Raw genomic sequence first — 19,842 nt, 5'->3', positions numbered from 1 at the left:
TGCCAGATCCTCATCTAACAGGGAAGGCCATAGCCAAGGATGGAAAAAAAAGCTGTTTTGACTACTGCTTCTTGGCTTGGCCCTCCAGAAGCAGTAGAGGATCCAGTAAGACCCCTAGTTTATTAACCAAGTTACCAAAAAGTAGGAAAAACCCCTCACAGTGAGGGGGAGTATATTGATTCAGTCCTTTCTTCAGGCTGCACCCCCCAACACTGCTTCTAGTTCATGTGTCATGAGCCTCAAACAGCTTTTTCATCCATACCCTAAACTCAGCCAGGCAAACTGAGCAATTGAAGTGTCAGGACCCAGAGAAACAAAGACCTGGAGCTGTGTGTCAGCCTACTGACAGCACTGCAGCCTAAACCACTGCACATATTCATCAAGATATGAACACAATCTTGTCCATCACCAGGAACTCAACCAACAAAACCAGTATAGACTCAATGCCATGACTAGGCCTAACACTGAAAAGAGCCAGGGAAACACAAGAAATCCAGATATTCCTAGTACTACTTCACCACAATCATCTCAATAACCTTACACATAAAATAAAGATTATCTTGTCTAGAATGCAAAAAACATGGGAAAGGAGAAAGGGTCACAGAGGTGGGAGAAGCAGCAGAGCATGCAGATTCCTCATAGAGTTAAGGACTCACATTAGCATAGGAACATAAAAATTGCCAGATCAGTTCAGAGCAGCGGTCCAGCAAATCCAGTATTCTTTCTGATCAGTGCTTCAGAGGAAGGTGCAAGAAACTCCATAGTGGACAATTGTGAAATAACCTGCTTAAAGGGGAAGTTTCTTTCTAATCTCTGTCTATCAGTGGTTGGCTTATGCCCCAAAGTCTGAGGGTCTATTCCTTATATAATTTTTGTTATCCTGTCTAATGTAACTGTGCCTGTTCTTATTGTATATAAGTACGTCTGATATGGTTTTGAATCCTGTTAAGCTCTTGGCCTTATAATACATTGTGGCAGTGCATTCCACAGGTTAAGCGTGTTCTGCGTAAATAAGTATTTTCTTTTATCGGTTTTAAATTGGTTGCCTTACAATGTATTTGAATGTTCCCTTGTTCTATCATGAGAAAGTGTAAATAAAGTTTACATGATTTATGTTCCCTGTGCCATTCATTGTTCTGTATATCTCCATCATGTCCCCTCTAACACATCTCCTCCCTAAACTAAAAGTCTTAATCTTTTCAATCTCTCTTTATACAGAAATCTTTCCCTGCCTCTAATCATTTCAATTACCCATCTCTGAATCCCTTCTATTTTTGCTATATAGGTTTTGTGTTTAAATGAGGTGACATAATAAAAAGAAAATTTTCTGCCAGTTTGGGTTGAGAGTTCGGTTTTCGCTGTTGACTTTGTGACATTTACTCTCACACATTCATTTTTCATTCCATTTCCATCACTAATGAAAAAATGGCTCGCATTCTAGCTCAATCAGAGCCGATGCTATCATGAGAATTTAAGATCCAGTAAGCAGGGCATAATTTGTGCCAGGACTTGCCAGGGCTGAACCCGGGCACCTCTAGGCTTGGCAGTTCATAGCCCTGGCACCTCTGGGCTCCTGACCAGCAGCCACCAGTCTCCGGCTGTCCAGCTCTGAAGGCAGGGCCATGGTCAGCAGCAGCATAGAAGTAAGGGTGGCCATGCCATATCATGCCACCCTTACTTCTGTGCTGCTGCTGGCAGTGGTGCTGCCTTCAGAGCTGGGCACCCAACCAACAGCCGCCGCTCTCCAGCCGGCCAGCCAGTGCTTAATTTGTGCCAGGGCTGAGCCCCAGCACCTCTTTCATTACAAATTAATCACTGCCAGTAAGTTACTTACTAAGGAAGTCATAGGCAAATGATAGGGAGCACACCACTGTTCGTGAATTTAATTATAAACTCTTTTTAAGGTGAGCTGTTGGGCCACACAGGAAGCCGTGGCAGGCCACATTTGGCTTGCAGGCCACTTATTGAGAATTACTAGCCTAAAGCAACAAATAATGAATTAACGATGATGAAATCCAAATTGCAAATCCCTGTCGTACAAGCCAGCCTCCTCACAACTAAGCTGCATGGGCTCCATGCCTGTGGAAGTGACTTCAAACAATTTTATTAATAAGATAAGTACACCTCTACCCCAATATAACACTGTCCCCTGGAGCCAAAAAATCTTACCGCGTTATAGGTCAAACCACGTTATATCGAACTTGCTTTAATCCGCCGGAGCGCGCAGCCCCACCCTCCCGGAGCACTGCTTTACCGCGTTATAGCCGAATTCGTGTTATATCGGGTCGCGTTATATCGGGGTAGAGGTGTAATATTCTTATCTAGGTGCCTTCTATGTAACATGCCCTTTTAGAATGTCCCTACTTCAGCCACGTCCCATTGGGCTTTGCAGTTATGTTCTGATTCCTCCAAACCATCACCTTTCAAGGTATTTCGTATACATTTCTAGGACAAGAAGACTGTGTATGTCTTAAGTACAGCCTTCAGCTACCCAGGCACTCAAGACATAGGACGTCTCTAGATGGGGACAGACACAGAACTGAGAAGTTGCCCCTTGCAGCAGCTGGAGAGGAAGAGTTGAGTTCATCTGCAGGCCCTCTGCTTGGGCTTTTCTGCCTTGGCATTCTATAACTCAAGGTACTGCTGGCTGGGCAATCACTCTGAAGCCTCACTTGAGAGGATGCCTAGCAATACATGCCACCAGGCTGCACTCCAGTCATTCACCCTTATATCACCAAAGACAAGTACCCAAGTGTTTATACTCTGGTCACCCTTCCCCTCTCCCTAGAATGAGAGAGCCCAGGCATTAGGCTGAATTTCCTTTCTTATCCCAAGTTGTGAACATCTATTTCAGCTTTGTCTTTGGCACTACCTCACACCTCTACACATAGATCCGTGTCGGGATTGTCAAAGTTCAGTCACAGAGTTCTAAAACACCAACCATGGCCATATTCATCTTCAATACAAAAGCAAAGCTTTTAGAAACTGTATATCCCAAAATACATTGTGTCCCAGTTGTTCAGGTCAAAATGGAGCATTGCATGCTGAAACCTGTCATCTCTGAAGACTGTATTTCCATATAAAAAATGAGGAACTGCAATCAGCAGGAAAGTGAGGGAAGGTCTGGGATCCTAACTAATTGCAGTGTGGCCTTCAAATGAGATCTCCCCCCCTCCTCCCCCACCAGTGTGAGTTTCCTTCTATAGAGGACCCTGGAACCATCCTAAACCTAACCCCTCTATGAGTTTCAGAGTAACAGCCGTGTTAGTCTGTATCCACAAAAAGAAGAACAGGAGTATAAGCTTTCGTGGACTACAGCCCACTTCTTCGGATGCATATAGAATGGAACATATATTGAGGAGATATATATACACACATACAGAGAGCATAAACAGGTGGGAGTTGTCTTACCAACTCTGAGAGGCCAATTAATTAAGAGAAAAAAAAAACTTTTGAAGTGATAATCAAGCTAGCCCAGTACAGACAGTTTGATAATAAGTGTGAGAATACTGGGCTAGCTTGATTATCACTTATATCAATATATGTTCCATTCTATATGCATCCGAAGAAGTGGGCTGTAGTCCACGAAAGCTTATGCTCTAATAAATTTGTTAGTCTCTAAGGTGCCACAAGTACTCCTGTCCCTCTATGAGTACATAACTTGGGAGACCCTGGAAGAATGAAAAGCAACACTAGCCACTCTCCTTATACAAACAACATATTTCCAGACTTACAACTGCCTTTTACAAAATACTGGAATGCCCTCAGATTCAATCATTCATGACTACTGCCTGGCTCTCCCTTGCGGTCCCTACTGATTATGGGGATAGAAGCATTTCCTTCAAACCAGTTCTCTCATCTTCCTCCCCATTCCCAATTCAGTCAGTCATAACATAAAAATGTATGTGTACTCTGCATCACAATTAATTACTAGGAAAGCATTTAGGCCTTTGTAAGATGGCGAAAGCTATTACTATCTCCATGCAAATTTGTCTCATCAGTAGTGATGGAAAAGGGAAGCCAGACAAAGCCATGAGAATCCCATCAGCCATTTGTTATAAATAGTGGCCAAAGGGCAGCTGGAGCTTTCTATGCAAAGACTAGGAGACACTAAAAAGTAGACCTGTGTGGGAATTAGATTTTTCACTTCAGGGAAGCTTTACGATTTTGAAATTTCTTCCATTCCAAACAGTGGGGGTGGAGGGATGGGGGGGATGGTTTCAGGTCAATCAAAACATTGTGTTTCAAAATTAGACTAAAATATTTAGATTTTGTTGACTTTTTCATTATATATTTTATAATATAAAACAACTGAAACAAAGTAATTTCAAAATGGAAAATCAAAATAATCTGCTCCAAAAATGCTGAAATGAAACATTTCAATCTTATCAAAACCTTTTTTTTCAATTTTCATTTAGAAACAAATTTTTGTCAAAGGCAATGTATTTCCATGACATGTTTTACTTTTGATGAATTAGCACTGTCTGACAGAAAAATGTTCCACCAAAAAATTTCTGAACAACTCTACTGACAAGCTTTTGAAATAAAAGAAAAGTCTATATTCTATTCCAAGTATATTTAGAGCTGATGCAAAGTGCCAGATTGATAGCTTTGGGGATTGAACACTATGGGCAGCAGCAATTCAAGCTTCTCTCATCGTTCACTCCAATGTCCATCCAGACTTAGAGGGACTATCTTCTCTAGGGGCAAGACATCAGTTCAGGTTCCATGACTGACTCAGTCCTTGTCTTCTCTATTGAGTCTGCCAACAAGAGGGCCAAATTCTAAAGGGGTTTTGGTACCATGGCTATCTGTCCATTAGGGACCAACTAAGACCATCAATGAACTTCACGCAAGGGTCACTGAACAGCTGTCAGATTCAGTCAGAGCTACTAGGACTGAACTGGGACCATTAGCCAGAGGCAGAAGAGTCCATAATCTATTCTACCCCTCAGAGTCAGACAGATGCCTAAAAGTTTTTTTTAATGCTAAAACAAAATAAGTCACATCTATCCCAGTGCTAGGCTTCACAACAGACATTCAAAAACACCCAATAAAACAATAAAATAAAAACAGGAACAGCAGTATATACAACTCACTACAACAAACAGCTATTCATCAGAAAACATAGCAAAACATCTCCATCCAAAACCCACCTCAGCTCTCTCCAAATAGCCTTTCAAGTAGATGGGCTTTGCCGTGTTCCTGATAGTCAGCTGATTTGGACTATTTTATACCAGGTGCGGGGTGGGAAAGTGTTATTTCCAAAGTGGAGGATCCAACTTGGAAAAAACACACTGCTAGCAGCCCATCTCTTATTAACTGAGGGAGATCTAGCTTGAGTGTCTCAGCTCAGGTGTTTCATCGGGAGAGGTAGTCTTTCATGTAGGTAGAGTCCAGGTTATTTAGGACACTGTAACTCAAAACCAGCCCTTAAAACACTAGCTGGAAAGCCACAGGCAGCTAGTACAGACCATGAAGTACAATGTCATATGTTCCTGGAAAGATGTCCTTTTTAGCAAAAGGGCTGCCGCATTCTACACTAGCTTGAATTTCAGAATGGAGTTAGGATTTGAATGGAATATGTTTTATCAAAACCCCATTAACCTGCCACGTGTTCTGTCTAGACTTCCAGTGCTATCATACTGCTTGCCCAGGCATTTCAACAGAAACAGACACACCTTCTGCTGTGCTCATCGGTCTGATACTGTTTCCTGATTCCCATATGATGCTGTTACACAGGGTCATCTACACCCAAAGCTCTTGGTAACTTTACTCTTTAAGAGGCATTGTCAGGAAATAAATCAATGGTAGTACAGCACATCCATCTGATAGATAGTTGGCACAAGCAGTACAAGACAAGAGTGCTTTCACTTAAAGTCTTTACTTTATTTAGTCTCAAGCACATGCAAATGCAACAGGTTAGAGAGCACCCCAAATTAATAGTTACCCCAAAGGTCTGGAGTAGTCAACAGCCTTTTGATGGTCTGCCGCTGGGGACCTTAAGATGGATTCACACCAGAGTTCACTTGGCCCAACCTCTTTCCCCTTTTTACGCTCAAAGTATCACATAGCTTGTCAATCACCAATAGCCACTGAGCAAGCAATTTGTTAAGCAAGACGTTTCAAGCCATTAGTTATACGGATGTGTTTTTGCAGAGTCTGCAGTCTCATGGGCCCCGACAAAAACACACCAGAAATCAAATATAAACAAACTTCCTGTCTTTCAAAACTGCATGCTTCACAGTTTAAAAGAAAGCCCAACAGGATGGTGCAGAGTCATGCTCAATTCTCATGGCCTAGTTATGCTAAGACTGCTACAAAGGCCTTACAGCTGCTCTTGGCAATAAGCATAATAATTGATAGTCCAGTTACTGGCAGTGGCCTAGGCACTTTGCTGGGCTGTTAAAATCTCCCCTTACAATGCCATAGTCCAGCATTTGACAAGTCAATGGAGGAATGAGACAGCTGACTTTAAGGGAGTAAAAAATTAAGAAATAAGATTTGGGAAAGACCTACTTCCCCATCAATCTTCTCCACTGACAGCTGGGGCAGATTTCTTCCTTAGAATGTATTTTTTAGTACTTTGTCCAGTCTAACCATTTGACCAACGGGGCTTCAAGCACTTCCCTATGCAATTTAACTATAATCTAGGAGAGCTTTATTCCTTAATCCCACAGCAGCAAAAGGGAAGGAAATCCACTTTCATGAGATTCTCTCTTCCCAGAATGGTCTGTCCCAGTCCTTGGCTCTGACTTAGGAGAATGTGCCCGTCTTTTCTATTGTCACCAGGGAAACCATACTGCCCACATACCTGCTGTGTAAGGAGGCTGATGTGGCTGGGTGGGGAATATTGCCTGGTTGCTTGTTTTTCCGCCAGCCGCTGCAGCTCTGCTGCTACAATACTGTGGTTGTAGCGTCTGCTCTGGGAAGAACTGTTTTCTGCATCCTTGTGCACCCTGGCTGAGCCCACACGCTGCCCACTTGGACTGCGATGGCACGAACCTGCCAAACACACAGTTTTCATCCACTTAGAAAAGTAAAGCAATGTTTCGGGCTGCAGAGAACTCCTCATGCCCTCTGAGGAGGGAGCTAAGACACTGAATTAAATAGGAGAGACTTGTACATTTGCAACAATAGAAATAAAAGCCAGCAGGAAACTTCTGCAACAGGCTCCATTATCCACATCTGAGCTTCTCCATACCAACACTGAACCCTCATTCACCTCAGGATAGAACAGCTAATGGCACCCAGTTCTAATGGGCATTGGCTGTTTGTTCTCATGTATTAATTATCTGTATTAGAGCAGGGAATGGAATTGAAGCAGCTGAGGTGTGGGGATTTGAAAGACAAAAGATATTTTTGCACTCATCCTAGAAAGTGAGGGGATGTTAGGAAGCCAAGTGTGTAGAAGGAAGTTACCTCTGAAGAAACATACCTCTTTCTTATGTTAGTTGGACCTAAAACAATTTAAAGCATGGACACTTGGCTCCCTATTCAAATAGGATCAGTAACAGGTTGAACACAGACATCACAACCTTCTTATGAAGAAAAAATCAATACAGAAAAATAATTAGAAGACATTCATAGATTGAAATCTGGTTGGAGGGTCATAAACAGAAGGTTATGATAGACAGCAAAGCAATGAGGCGGCAGGTCGATAGTGTTAGATCTGGATTTAATATTTTCATTAATGATTGGGAAGATGGGAATATTGATGAGATTCATAGGTGAATTAGGAGAAGCTGTAAACACCAATGAGGACAAAGAAATAAAATGAAGGGGCCTAGAGAGATCAGAAACATGGGAAGGAAGTAACAAAATGAGATTCTATTTGAAAAAGATGCAGGAAATACATCTGGGAAGATAACACAAAAGCCAGATACTCTATGGAAGGAAGAAAAACTTATAAAGCAGGAACAGATGAGAGAGAGTGAGCAGCAAATTGAAAAGGAGTCTGTAATGTGATACGCTTGTAAAAAAAGTCAGTACAGTTTGCAGCTGCACAAACAGTGGCATCACGTCACAGATCAGAGAATTATGGTCTTTCCCTTCTTTAACATGATCTGACCTGGAACACTACACCATTTCTAGAAAGATGCTGACAAATTGGTAAAAAGCAACAGAGGGGCCTGTGGCACCTTTAAGACTAACAGAAGTATTGGGAGCATAAGCTTTTGTGGGTAAGAACCTCACTTCTTCAGATGTTAAGTCTTAAAGGTGCCACAGGACCCTCTGTTGCTTTTTACAGATTCAGACTAACACGGCTACCCCTCTGATACTTGACAAATCGGTGGGAATTTAGAGAATAGCTACAAAAATTATCAGGGAGCTTGAGAGACTGGGTTATGAGGAAAGATAACAGAAGCGGGACATGGTAACAGTCTTCAAGTACTTAATGTCTGTGAATACCAGGAGAGGAGAGGAATTATTTAGAGAAAGGTAAAACAAAGTAAAACTAAGAGCAATGGGATGAAGTTAAAAGGGTAAATTTTTGGCTGAATTATCGGGAAACCTTTCCTGGAAGTGAGTCTCTCAAATCACCTCATGGTAAATGGGAGAAGAAGCCCCAGCACTAGGAACTTTTAAAACTAGACCAGACAAAACAGTGGAAAATGCATAGTAGGAAATAATCTGCATTGGCTCCTTGGAAGGCACCTAATGGGACTTTATCAGCTCTGGTTTCTAGGCTTCTCTGAATTCCAGAAAGTAGACCATTCAGACAATTTTATTTAGTTTCAGGATTCCAGAGGTAGTAGGCATACTCCCTGATCCTCTCTATGAGACACCTCTAGCAGACACTATATCCAGGATGGCCTCACCAAAAGAGCATGGAATCTGCCTATGGGATGAAAAGCATGTCTGGTATTTTTCATACAAAAGCTACAATGACTTTGCTTAAAAGCAAATGGATCCCTTTAAATAAGCTACTGAGCAGGTGGATCAGGTTTATTTTAATGCCAGAAAGCTCACCACATTGTATAAAGCAGTCTCAGTGAACATGTGACAGAGTTTGTTGTCCACTTCAAACCCAGCTCTGCAGGGTTATTGCAGAGGGAAACCCACTCACAGTTAAAGCCTGTATACATGAGCATACATGTAATTTGTAAGATGTTTTGAGGTATGCCAAGATGAAAGGGCCTAGGGAAATATGAAGTTATGTTGTTATTAACATTCCCTTAAACACTGCCCCATTCAGATTTTACTTGGAGGCCTTGACCATTCTCTGAACCTGAGACTAACTGCCACTTCTACTGGATGAGTCTCCTGCAGATCAGATAGGAATCCCCAGCAACAAGAACCCTGCATAGCCCCATAGAGGACTTTTATACTACTGAAACTGCCCTGAAACTGTTAATAACAGATCATCATGTATCAATGCTGTGTCAGTTGTGCAGTTGAACACAACTACCCCTTCTCACATGCATCATTTCCCACCTCTGCCATTCAGGCGAGACCCTTTCATTCCACGCTGAATGAACCAGTTCAATTCCCCGTTTATCAGCACAGAAAACAGGAATTATTAGTAGGGAGAGGCTGTTTTATCCCAAAAGGGAATTTAGTGCTGATGAAAGGAGCTAGATTCACAACCCTGAAAATTAAACATTTCTGGCTATCACTGAGCAGGTAAAGGCTATGTACACTTTGCCTTGACCAAGCAGCCTTAGGGGTTATTACGCTGCCTCTACTCTACTCTTCATGGCAACTGGATTAGCAAATTTGAGATTGATCACTGCAGCCATAGGGACAGAAGCCCAGCTTGGACAGTATGAAGAATTCTCCAATTCTAGGAGGAACCTTGACTGACAAAAGATGGGATTTACCCAATGACATGTTCACACATCCTGACTGCCCAGCACACTCACCTGCTTTAGCAGAGGATGGTCGGGACAGTCTTTGGCTGTAGATCTGAGTAGCACTTTGAAATGACGAGAAGGGGCCAATGGTGTAGCTGCCAGACCGACAACGATGCAACCCTGCATGGTTAGACGACTGGTGGGACACTGGGTTTGTGGAGACAGACCAGTTGTCAGGGATTGTACTCTGGCTCTGGAAAGAAGGTGGGGAGGGTGGGGACTGAGTCAGTTTGGGACCAGCTACAGAAGCCAGGGAGGAGTGGTGACCAGGCACCTGTGTGTTTTTAGAGGCTGTGGCATGAGATGACAACTGGGAACTGATGCTTTTCTGGAGCGTGGCACCAGGAACAGAGGAGGAAGCACGAGAGTGGTTGCACCGGAGTAATTTTGACTCATCTTCTGTGGAAGACAGGGGCCCTGTTAAAACAATACAAACAAGCCAATCAGAATGTTTCATAAGTTAAGCAGCTTTCCAGAACCCCAAAGACAACAGCAATGTGGCCAAGGGGCCTGTACTTATTGGCCTGATGAAGTCAAGAAAAAACTCAACCACCAGCAAGGGCTGGCAAGAACCAAGCTCTGATTCAGACATATCCTTTCCCCAGGCTCAAAATATCTTGCAGGGCCCTTTTACCACAAAAGACAGTTTATATCTTCGCCCAGTAATCTTCCCCCAGAGTTGGGACTGGGATTCTCTCAGCTTGTTCTGCATCTAGATTCTGACCACTGTGGTTTCTCAAGATAGTTCTAAATCTACTAAGCAAGTGTGGCTTCTACCTCAGTCATTCACTGGAAAGCTAACTCTGCCCTGATTTGCGTGGGTTCACTTACGGGATGGCCTGGCTTCTTTGGGCTTGTAGTCTCTCAGCTCTCCTTCTCCACTTGAGTCTGCCACTGAATGTTGGGACTGATTCCTTTGCACTTGTTCCACCATCTCAGGAAGATCTTAAATGAGTTTTGAAAGTTAGGAAGCAGAACAGTTTAAGCTACTTGTACCATGAGAAATGGGCTGCAGGGTATGAATATTGCAGAGATGCTGGATTCTTCCCAATATTTATTGTGGCCTATCCCCCTCCCCTTTTCTATCTCACTGTCTGTTGGCTTGATTCATAGCATTAGCTAATGCAGACCCCAAGCTAGAAACCTACCCTTTCCTTATGCTGGGATCACTAATCACTCAGCTATCAGACCCACCCTCTCTGGACTCTGCACCTTTACCCTGTGCAAGGACACCCTATCACGACAGTGTCACGCTCATCACCCCCAGACTCCCCATATCTTTATTGGGCTTTCTACTTAGACCTAGATATAATGCCCCTTTGGGATTCTATATTCTCCCCAACTCTATACTGGGTCACCATAGCCAACCCTTGTTTCTTATAAGCTCTGTGTCTCAGTACTGCACAATACACTTACCTCCTTGGGTCCTGCTTTCTGACTGGTTGATGCTGCTGCTAGGCTTTGTGGTCCTGGGGTTTGTTCCCAGAAATACACTTGCTGACTTATTCTTGTGTGTGTAAAATGTCAGCACCTCCTCCAGGTCACTCTCACTGAGACAGAGAGGAAAAGAAAGGGCTTAAGTGAGGATTCCAGGAGCTTCTGCCATTGCATGACAGTCACAATGGAAACAGATCATGAGGCTGAAGAGGAACAAGCCAGAGAAATTATTGGTCTCCTCAGCCTTCCAGGGAAGGAATGCCTGGACCTGGAACATGCTCTGGTCTGTATTGTGAAGGAGAACAGCTCAGAAGAACTCCCAGGTGCCACTCCCAGGATGTGGGAGGGAAAATTCAGGGACTTCAGGAACCTCCCAAGGCTAAACAGAGAGCCAATGCAAACCTTATATACTATTTTGGGGAGTTCTGTTTGATAGGAGGGGTTCAGCTCTGAGCAGCGGTCATCAGCAAGACTCCACAAGTGCTCACTCAGGTGCTCATCAAACCTAGGGCCATCAACACTGTAACAAAATTCAGCATGGCCTCTGTTTTATATTCATCATTAATGGCTTCATCCCAAGAGTAAGGGGAGGACCTAGTAATTAACCACTGCCAGAGAGTCAGTAAGGGGAGCAGTCAACATTTTTGTGGGTCCCACAAAAATATTTCACATTTCTTTTTATCATTTTCTTGGTTACAGAATTATATAGTAAAATCCCACCCCAACGTCCTAGGCCTCTGTCACATCTGGGACAAGTGCCAGTCACTCAGCTTTCAATTCATAGCAATTTTGAGCTGTATTTCTAGTATCATGAATAGCTGTTTTCCTTTCCTTTCCTGCTCTTTGATGCTGCTTTAGCATCATCTCGTGATCAAGTAGTATGGTGGAGGCCAAATGCAACCCTGTATTCAAACCTGACACACTATTGTAATAATTTTTGTACAAAATATACCTTGTGAGGTATCATTTGAAAACTAGCAACTTGCTGGTGAATAAGATCATGGTGAAACGTGTGTAGGAACACTATATGTATAGTTATGAACACAAGCTGAAATTATGACTGTAATGTGTTTACCAGACACATCTGGGGACGGGGTAAACCTGTTCCTAAAAGACAAAGGACAAGCTAATGCATCTATCCAGGTGTCAAAGTTGATTGGCAATCACCTGTCAAGTGGCCATTCTTTGGCAACCAAGTGGGGCAGGAACAGATCCATCTGCATTTTAGCAAGCGACAACATGGAACCTCTTTCACCAGGAGATTCCATATCTCTGTCCTCACAGCAGGAAGGAACTTTATCTAGGTATAACCCTCAAAAAAATGCATTTCAAAGGTTGACTGGCCTGTAAAAGGGAGGGGCAAAACCACCCCAGGATCGCTCTTTCTTTCCCTCTCTCCCTTTCTTTCACCTAAGAAGACAAGAGAACAAGGCCTTTGACTTTGGGGGATGATCCTCTTTTGGAATTTTGGTCAGAAATGTGGCTGGGAGCATATGGCAAGGATTTTACCCTGAACCAAATCCAGATTGTTAAATTTTAGCTACTGGAAAGCATTTTATCTTTATTTCTCTTGTAACCATTTCTGACTTTAATACTTTGTACTTGTAATCCCTTAAAAATCTCTCTCTTTGTAGTTAAATAAACTTGTTTTATTTTTTAATCAAAACTAATCTAGTACTGTGTATAAACTGAACTGTTTGGGTAACTCCAGTTAAAGTAGCAAACTGTTGCACATTGACCCCTTACAGGGGCAACAGACCTCTAACATCTGAGCTGCCCAGGAGAGGGCTGGACAATGCAGAACACATGTTTTGGGGGAAATTTAGGACTGTGAATGTGTTGGGGTCACACTGCAGGTAGTAATGAAGGCTGCTGGAAGCCAGAGTGTGACTGGTGGGTTGCTGACAGGCTGCTGGGGTCAAGAGTTGTTGGACCAGGGCTGTAGCTATATACAGTCACTCAGGATATGACCTGCATGCTGTTTGGCTCTTTGTGAGCAGTCCAGGTTGGGACATACAACAGCAAAGCACTGCGCGGCACCAAAGATTGCACAGCAGACAGTGACAAACCCTCAGTGGTCTGGATTGTACCCCGGAATGTGACAGGGTAAGCAAGCCAGCAGAGGGTTACTGCCAGCAACAGTCACAACACATGACAGTCCAGCAAGGTAAAGTAAATTAATTGCCAGCAGTCACAATTCTGCAAGATACCCTTTGCATATTCACACTTATGGGATGTGCCTCTGGTGCCTCGGAGCTTTGGTGAAAGCAGCACCTATTCAGACAAGTCTTTCAACCTTCAGGGCACACTGCAAAGCTCATTTTTCTCTCTCAGGCCTGGTCTACACTAACCCCCCAATTCGAACTAAGGTACGTAACTTCAGCTACGTGAATAACGTAGCTGAAGTCGATGTACCTTAGTTCGAACTTACTGCGGTCCAGACGCGGCAGGCAGGCTCCCCCGTCGACTCCGCGTACTCCTCGCGCCGAGCAGGATTACCAGAGTTGACGGGGAGCACTTCTGGGTTCGATTTATTGCGTCCAGACAAGACGCAATAAATCGAACGCAGAAGTTTGATTGCCTGCCGCTGAACCAGCGCGTAAGTATAGACAAGCCCTCAGGCATTTGAAGAGTAGGAATATGTAAGGGTGAAGAACTGTTGGATAGAAGGGTTATTTAAGCTTTTGGGTTGCCTGATTTGTTGGTAGTGGGTTACAGTGAGTTGTACTGAACAATTATGGTTGGATATTAATTTTGTTGTATTTTTGAGTTCTGTCAAGGGTGTCAAAAGCCTATGACTAGGCACTCTCTGAGCATGCATATACATTTAAATAAAACAAATACATACATAAATAAAGGACCACATCATGGCACCAAGTTTATGAAGGGGCAGTTGGATAAACTCTAGTTATCAAGCGGTAACTCTTAGATTCCATCTTCTCCAGGGTCTCTCAGATTATGTTGCAGAACAAGCACTCATTATCAAAAGGGATGGCTTGAGCTGCTGGAAACAGACCAGATGGTTTAAATCAGAAGTACCGATGCACAGTAATGTCTGACACCATAGTTTTCAGATGTACCTGATGCATCATATGAAGCAGAGAACATGTTTAGAAACTGTTCAACCCTCAGCAGCAATGTCTTTTGCCACCTTCTTTTGTACCTCAGGCAGATGGTCCCAGCAAAAGAAGTGTCCAATTCCAAGCTGGAGATAATATCTGGCCACAATGGCCTGGTAACTGCAACATGGACTCCCAATATTCCTAAAGAGTAAACATTTCTGCCCAAGACATCAATCTTCTTAGTATCTCTGTCCAACGGAGTAGGCTGCAGACTGACCAACTCCAGAGTAAGTCTTTTTACTGCCCACAGAGACCATCAGAGAACCAAAAGTCTGGTATGAAGAAATGAGAATCCCTGCTGTGGGACCAGGAACAAGCAATCTGCCTTCTTGGTAACAGCAAAATAGATGCTAAGGTCAGCCACATATTCTGAGCCACTTTTCTTCCTCTGCACTATGGTGATGAATATTTCCTTGGACCACAGTAATCTCCTACTCTAAAGAGTCTAACATCCAAATCAGCAACTCTTGAAACAAATTATCGTCGTCAGAAAGTAAAACGGATACAGTCATCATGATATCATCAGGAGATGGAGAAGACACTGAAGCTTCCGGATCAGTAGCAGAGGTCTAGCTGACATCACCCCTGCTTTCTCCTCATCCAAATCCAGTAAATCACTGTCAATGTTGATCAGACATAAAGGAGAGAAAAGTTCCACAACTGGTTGTAACAAAGGAGGTGAAGATTGCGCCTTAGCTCTCTTAGATGAGTGTGTTAAGAGTCAATTGAAAAGTGTTCTCCTCTGTAGCCCCTGGCCCCCATGAAGTTGCGAGAAGTCTCTCAATATGGTCACATCATCCATAGGTTAAATAAGGAACAAAGAAAAAACAGTATAAGATTTTCCCAGAGGATCTGAGAGGCCTTGGAGAAGAAATTCCTCATCATTGGCTGTCTTCAAGAAGAATTGAATATAATCACACGGATGTAATATTGCATAATATTGTTTTTCATACCACCCCAACTAACACTGAGGATTTACCTTGTATGCAATACACATTTCCTACCAGATTCTAGGAAATTTAAGGCAGGTCAAATCTGGGACTTACAAAACCGCAGAATGCTGGTCCTTTAACATTAATGAACCGCTCACAGTTAATTGTTTTAGCAGAAAGGGAAAGAAGCCATGGTCATGGCAAGCAGTGTGCTTCACCTCCCTCCATGCCTTAGGAGGCACAGTCCTAGAGGTACCTGGAATTCAGGGAAGATGGCAAGGGTCGGATGTGCTTGTGAAGACAGGAATATGAGAAGCAGAGCCATGACGGAAGCTTAACCACAGAAGATCAGGGCAATCTCAGCAGCAGCCCTGGCCTTGTTTTCCTTCTAAGGTGTGACTGCATTTGCTCCAATATGATAGAGAGTGGATATTACAGACTATGAGCATTTACGGGGCCTGGATGGGAACCCATATTGTCCTTTGGGCCTAATGGCAAAAACATCCATCATACACCCTATGCAGCAGATACTGATAACACCGCAGCAGTTTGGGGAGGTAGGATGGGGCAGTATAAGAGCAGAAGGGATGCAATGTGCTACTTTATTACAAGGGGTAAAAGTCCATTCCTACCTTGCCTTAGTAACAAAGTCCTGAAAACCTTCAGCATTCACACCCTCCTCTTCCTCTTCTTCCTGTTTCCTTTTTGATCTTGTCTGAACCATCTGCTCAGTTTCCTGCAAATAAGTATATTAGTTACCTATCACTCTGCCTCTCTATGCAGCTTCAAGTGCTAGGACACAGGTATTGCCCAAGGGGAAGAGATTCCAGAGCAATTTCATGGTATCTAGAACAAAGGGGATTGTCTGATTCCATAACAGCCAAATTGATAGTGCATTTCACTCTGTATATGTGCTTGCCTTCCAGCAGTACTGGTTTGGACAAGCTGCTGAACCTGTAATTGCAGAGGGCCCACAGAGACACATGTTAATCTCTTCACTCTACACACATTATTAAAAGTGATATGCTGAACAGCCCCGTCTAGCCTGATCAAGTGAGTGCTTTTCCTAAGGATGCCACCTCCTTATTAAGACATGGGGGTGGAGGGTGTCCTCCTTTGCTAACTATGGGTCCCCTCCATTTCTGCTGCTCCTGCCCCTAGTGGAGGGTTCCTCCTAGCAGCTTTTGTTCCAACCTACTTATCCCCAACTGAAGCATGGCAGGGGGAGAGCAAGAACAAAATTATATTGGAGGGGCTTAATCAAGTGGGTCTACAGGGGACTCCCTCACTCCGAGAACTCACCTCTAGATTTGTCTCTTGGCTTGTGTCAGTGAGAAAGAGGGGTTTATATATTGGGACCAAACAGGAAAAAATATGTAGCCAAAACAGACTTACAATAGGTTAAAATGAGAGGTTACTCACCTTGCTGTAGTAACTGGAGTTCTTTGAGATGCGTGTTGCTGTGGGTGCTCCACTTTAGGTGCACATGCACCCCTGTACCTTTGATCAAAGATTTTTGGTAGCAGTGCCCATTTGGGTCGCTCATGTGCCCTACACTTCCTTGTGCCATGTATCGAGGCTCATAGGGCTGCGCAGACAAACCTCCCTCCGTTCTTTCTCTACTGCAAAGCCCACAGAGGCAGCTTCAAAGCAGAGGGGAGGAGGGCAGGTAGTGGAGCCCACACAGGGACACACATCTCAAAGAACTCCAGTTACTGTACAAGGTGAATAACTTCTCCTTCTTCTTCGAGTAGTGTCCCTGTGGGTGCTCCACTTTAGGTGACTCCCTTGCAGTAACCCTTTAAGGACATGGGAGTTCATCACAGAAGAAAAAACTGTGGTGCCTACTGTAGCATCTGATCTTGCAGCATGAACTAAGGCACAGTGGTTGGCAAATGGATGCACTGAGGACCATGTTGCAACCCTGCAGAATGTTTGAGTAGGGCTACAGTTGTAGACTTGTAATCTAATAGAGCGTGTGGCCACTCTTAGGGGAGGTGTAATCTCAGTGAAACCATAACAGGCAATAAAGCATCCAGAGATCTATTTAGAAAGCCTCTGACTGAAGATAGTTCTAGGGAAGCACCTAAATGCAATAGAAATGAAGTCTAGGGGTCCTCCTGAATGGCCTAGTTTTGTCCAACTAAAAGACTAATGCCCTCTTAACATCTGTGTATGAAAGGAAGACTCCTGTGTAGACTGATGTGACTTTCGAAAAAAATATATGAAAGGTGAATAATTTGGTAGATGTGAAATTCAGAAGACACCTTAAGTAAAAACTTTGGGTGGGGTTGTAAAGATATATTCTCCTTGGAGAACAAAGTAAAAGGAGGGTCTGCCATTAGAGCCCCCATTTCCCCAAACATTCAAGCAGAAGTGATGGCCACTAAAAAGGCTGTCTTCATAGACAAATGCAGCAGTGAGCACATAGCCAATGGCTCAAAGGGCTTTTTCATGAGATGGTTAAGAACCAGACTGAGATCCCAGAGCAGTGTAGGTGCTCTAATCTGTGGAAAAATATTTAGGAATCTCACTGTGGTAAGATGAATGAATACCAAGAAACCTTCTACTAGCACATGTAAAGCTGTTATTGCTGCTAAATGTATCTTGATGGAACTCCTAGAAAGGCCTGAATTTTTCAGTTCCAACAAGTAATCCAAGACTAAGGAAAGAGATGACTGGATAGGAGAAAAATCCAAAAGTTACACCAAAGATTACATAGTCTCCATTTCTAAAGGTAAGTATGTCTCGTAGATTCCGTTCTCCTATTTAAAAGTGTATTTTGTACTCCCGATGAAAAAGGCAGCCCCTAGTCCCAAGAACCATTGAGGAACTAAACTTGCAGTTGCAGAACATTCACATTGGGGTGAAGTGTCTGACCAACATCCTGAGACAACGGTTAAGGTTTGATGGGGAACCACCATAGAGGACAGGAAGTGAGTTTGATGAGGTAAGGAAACCAAACTTGTCTTGGCCAAGTTGGTGCAATCAAAATGACTTTGGCTTGGTCCTGTCTGATCTTGATACGGATCTTTAAGAGCAACGGAGTTGGAGGCTATGCATAAAAAAAGACCATTTGTCCATATAATGAGGAAAATGTCACTTAGAGATTGAGAACTGAGTGCCCCTCTGAAACAGAATTTCCTGCTCTTTGTGTTGGCTGCCATGGCAAAGGGGTTGACTTCTGAGAATCCCCAAGCTAGGAAAATTTTGTGAAGGACTCAAGATTCCAATTCCCATTAGTAATTTAGGGAGAAATATCTGCTGAGGGTGTCGATGATGGTGTTTTGTTTAACTGGGAGATAAGAAGCTGATATGACTATCTGATTGGCTATGCAGCAGTTTCAGAGCTTTATTGCTTCAGTGCAGAGTGAGTTGGGAATGTGCTCAACCCTGATGATTAATATAATACATGCACGCTATGTTGTCTGTCAAGATCTTGATGGACTTGTTTTTGAGTAGGGGGAAAAAAATGTAGGGAAGCATTTCTGAACTTTTTTAACCCCAACAGATTGACATGCAAGCACTATTCCTGTTGTGACTATTTGCCTTGGACTGCAGGAACACTGTGACTGTTGGGTAATAAATTGTCCTGAGCCACCCCTGCCGACATCAAAGATACAAGCTGGCTTTTTGCGTCACAAAAACACAAGCTGCCATGTGTCCCAGCAGTTGCAGACATGTTCTTGTTGGAGCTTGAGGGCTGAGCTGCACTCTTTGGATAAGGTCCTTCAGAGAAAAGGATCTGTTGAGAGGGAAATAAGCTCTACCTGTTCTCGAATCCAGAAATACTCCAATAAATAGAATTCATTGTGGAGGGGTCAAGATTGATTTCCTCAAGATTTATCTGCAGGCCTAGACTTTGGAATAGTAAAATTATTGTTTGAACTGCTGACCAAACCTCCGGATAAGACCACCCCTTGAGGAGCCAATCCTCCTAAACAATGGAAGTAGGCAGCTACCATAATTTGTGAGAACATCCTTAGGGTTGATGACAGGCCAAAGAGTAGGACCTGGTACTTGTAATGATTGTGGTTGAATGTGAAACAAAGAAATCTTTTGTGAGAGGAATAAATCGCTATGTGAAAGTAGGCATCTCTGAAATTGAGGGTCACAAACCAGTGCCCTAATTCTAGGGAGGGAATAATAGCTGCTAGGGACACAATCCTGAATTTCAGATGTCTGACATGCTTGTTCAGTTGTCTGAGATCTAGTATCTGCCTCCAACCCCTGTTTTTCGTGGGTATCAGAAAATATTTTGAATAGAACTCTTTTCCCTGTGTTGAAGTGGGGCTGGTTCTATGGTTCCTAGACTTGGGAGTCTCCTGTGCCAGCAACTGATTGCGAGAAGATCGCTGAAGAGGGACAGAGAAGGGGGTTGGAAGGACAGGATGGCAGTAAACTGGATCTCATAACCCGAAATAATGGACTCTAATACCCATTTGTCCAATGTTATAGCCCCCCATGCTTGATGAAATAAAGAGATGGTGTCCA

At 43.3% G+C, this 19,842-nt stretch overlaps 1 protein-coding gene across 3 annotated transcripts in view; it reads right to left on the bottom strand.

Moving 5' to 3' along the window:
- Positions 1 to 19,842, bottom strand: part of TTLL5 (tubulin tyrosine ligase like 5) — a 207,869-nt gene that overhangs the window by 100,070 nt on the left and 87,957 nt on the right. For all 3 annotated transcript variants that reach the window (XM_054027921.1, XM_054027918.1, XM_054027920.1), the window contains 5 exons: positions 15,981 to 16,084; positions 11,274 to 11,407; positions 10,689 to 10,802; positions 9,867 to 10,274; positions 6,815 to 7,005 (listed from right to left, as the gene is read on the bottom strand). In XM_054027921.1, coding sequence (XP_053883896.1) covers positions 6,815 to 7,005; positions 9,867 to 10,274; positions 10,689 to 10,802; positions 11,274 to 11,407; positions 15,981 to 16,084 — 951 coding nt within the window. The remainder of the gene's footprint in view (positions 1 to 6,814; positions 7,006 to 9,866; positions 10,275 to 10,688; positions 10,803 to 11,273; positions 11,408 to 15,980; positions 16,085 to 19,842) is intronic.

This window comes from Malaclemys terrapin, chromosome 4 (assembly GCF_027887155.1).
Source record: "Malaclemys terrapin pileata isolate rMalTer1 chromosome 4, rMalTer1.hap1, whole genome shotgun sequence".
In the NCBI taxonomy this organism is placed as follows: domain Eukaryota; kingdom Metazoa; phylum Chordata; order Testudines; family Emydidae; genus Malaclemys; species Malaclemys terrapin.
Note: the sequence above shows the minus strand (reverse complement) of the source record. Positions and strands in the feature narration are given on the sequence as shown.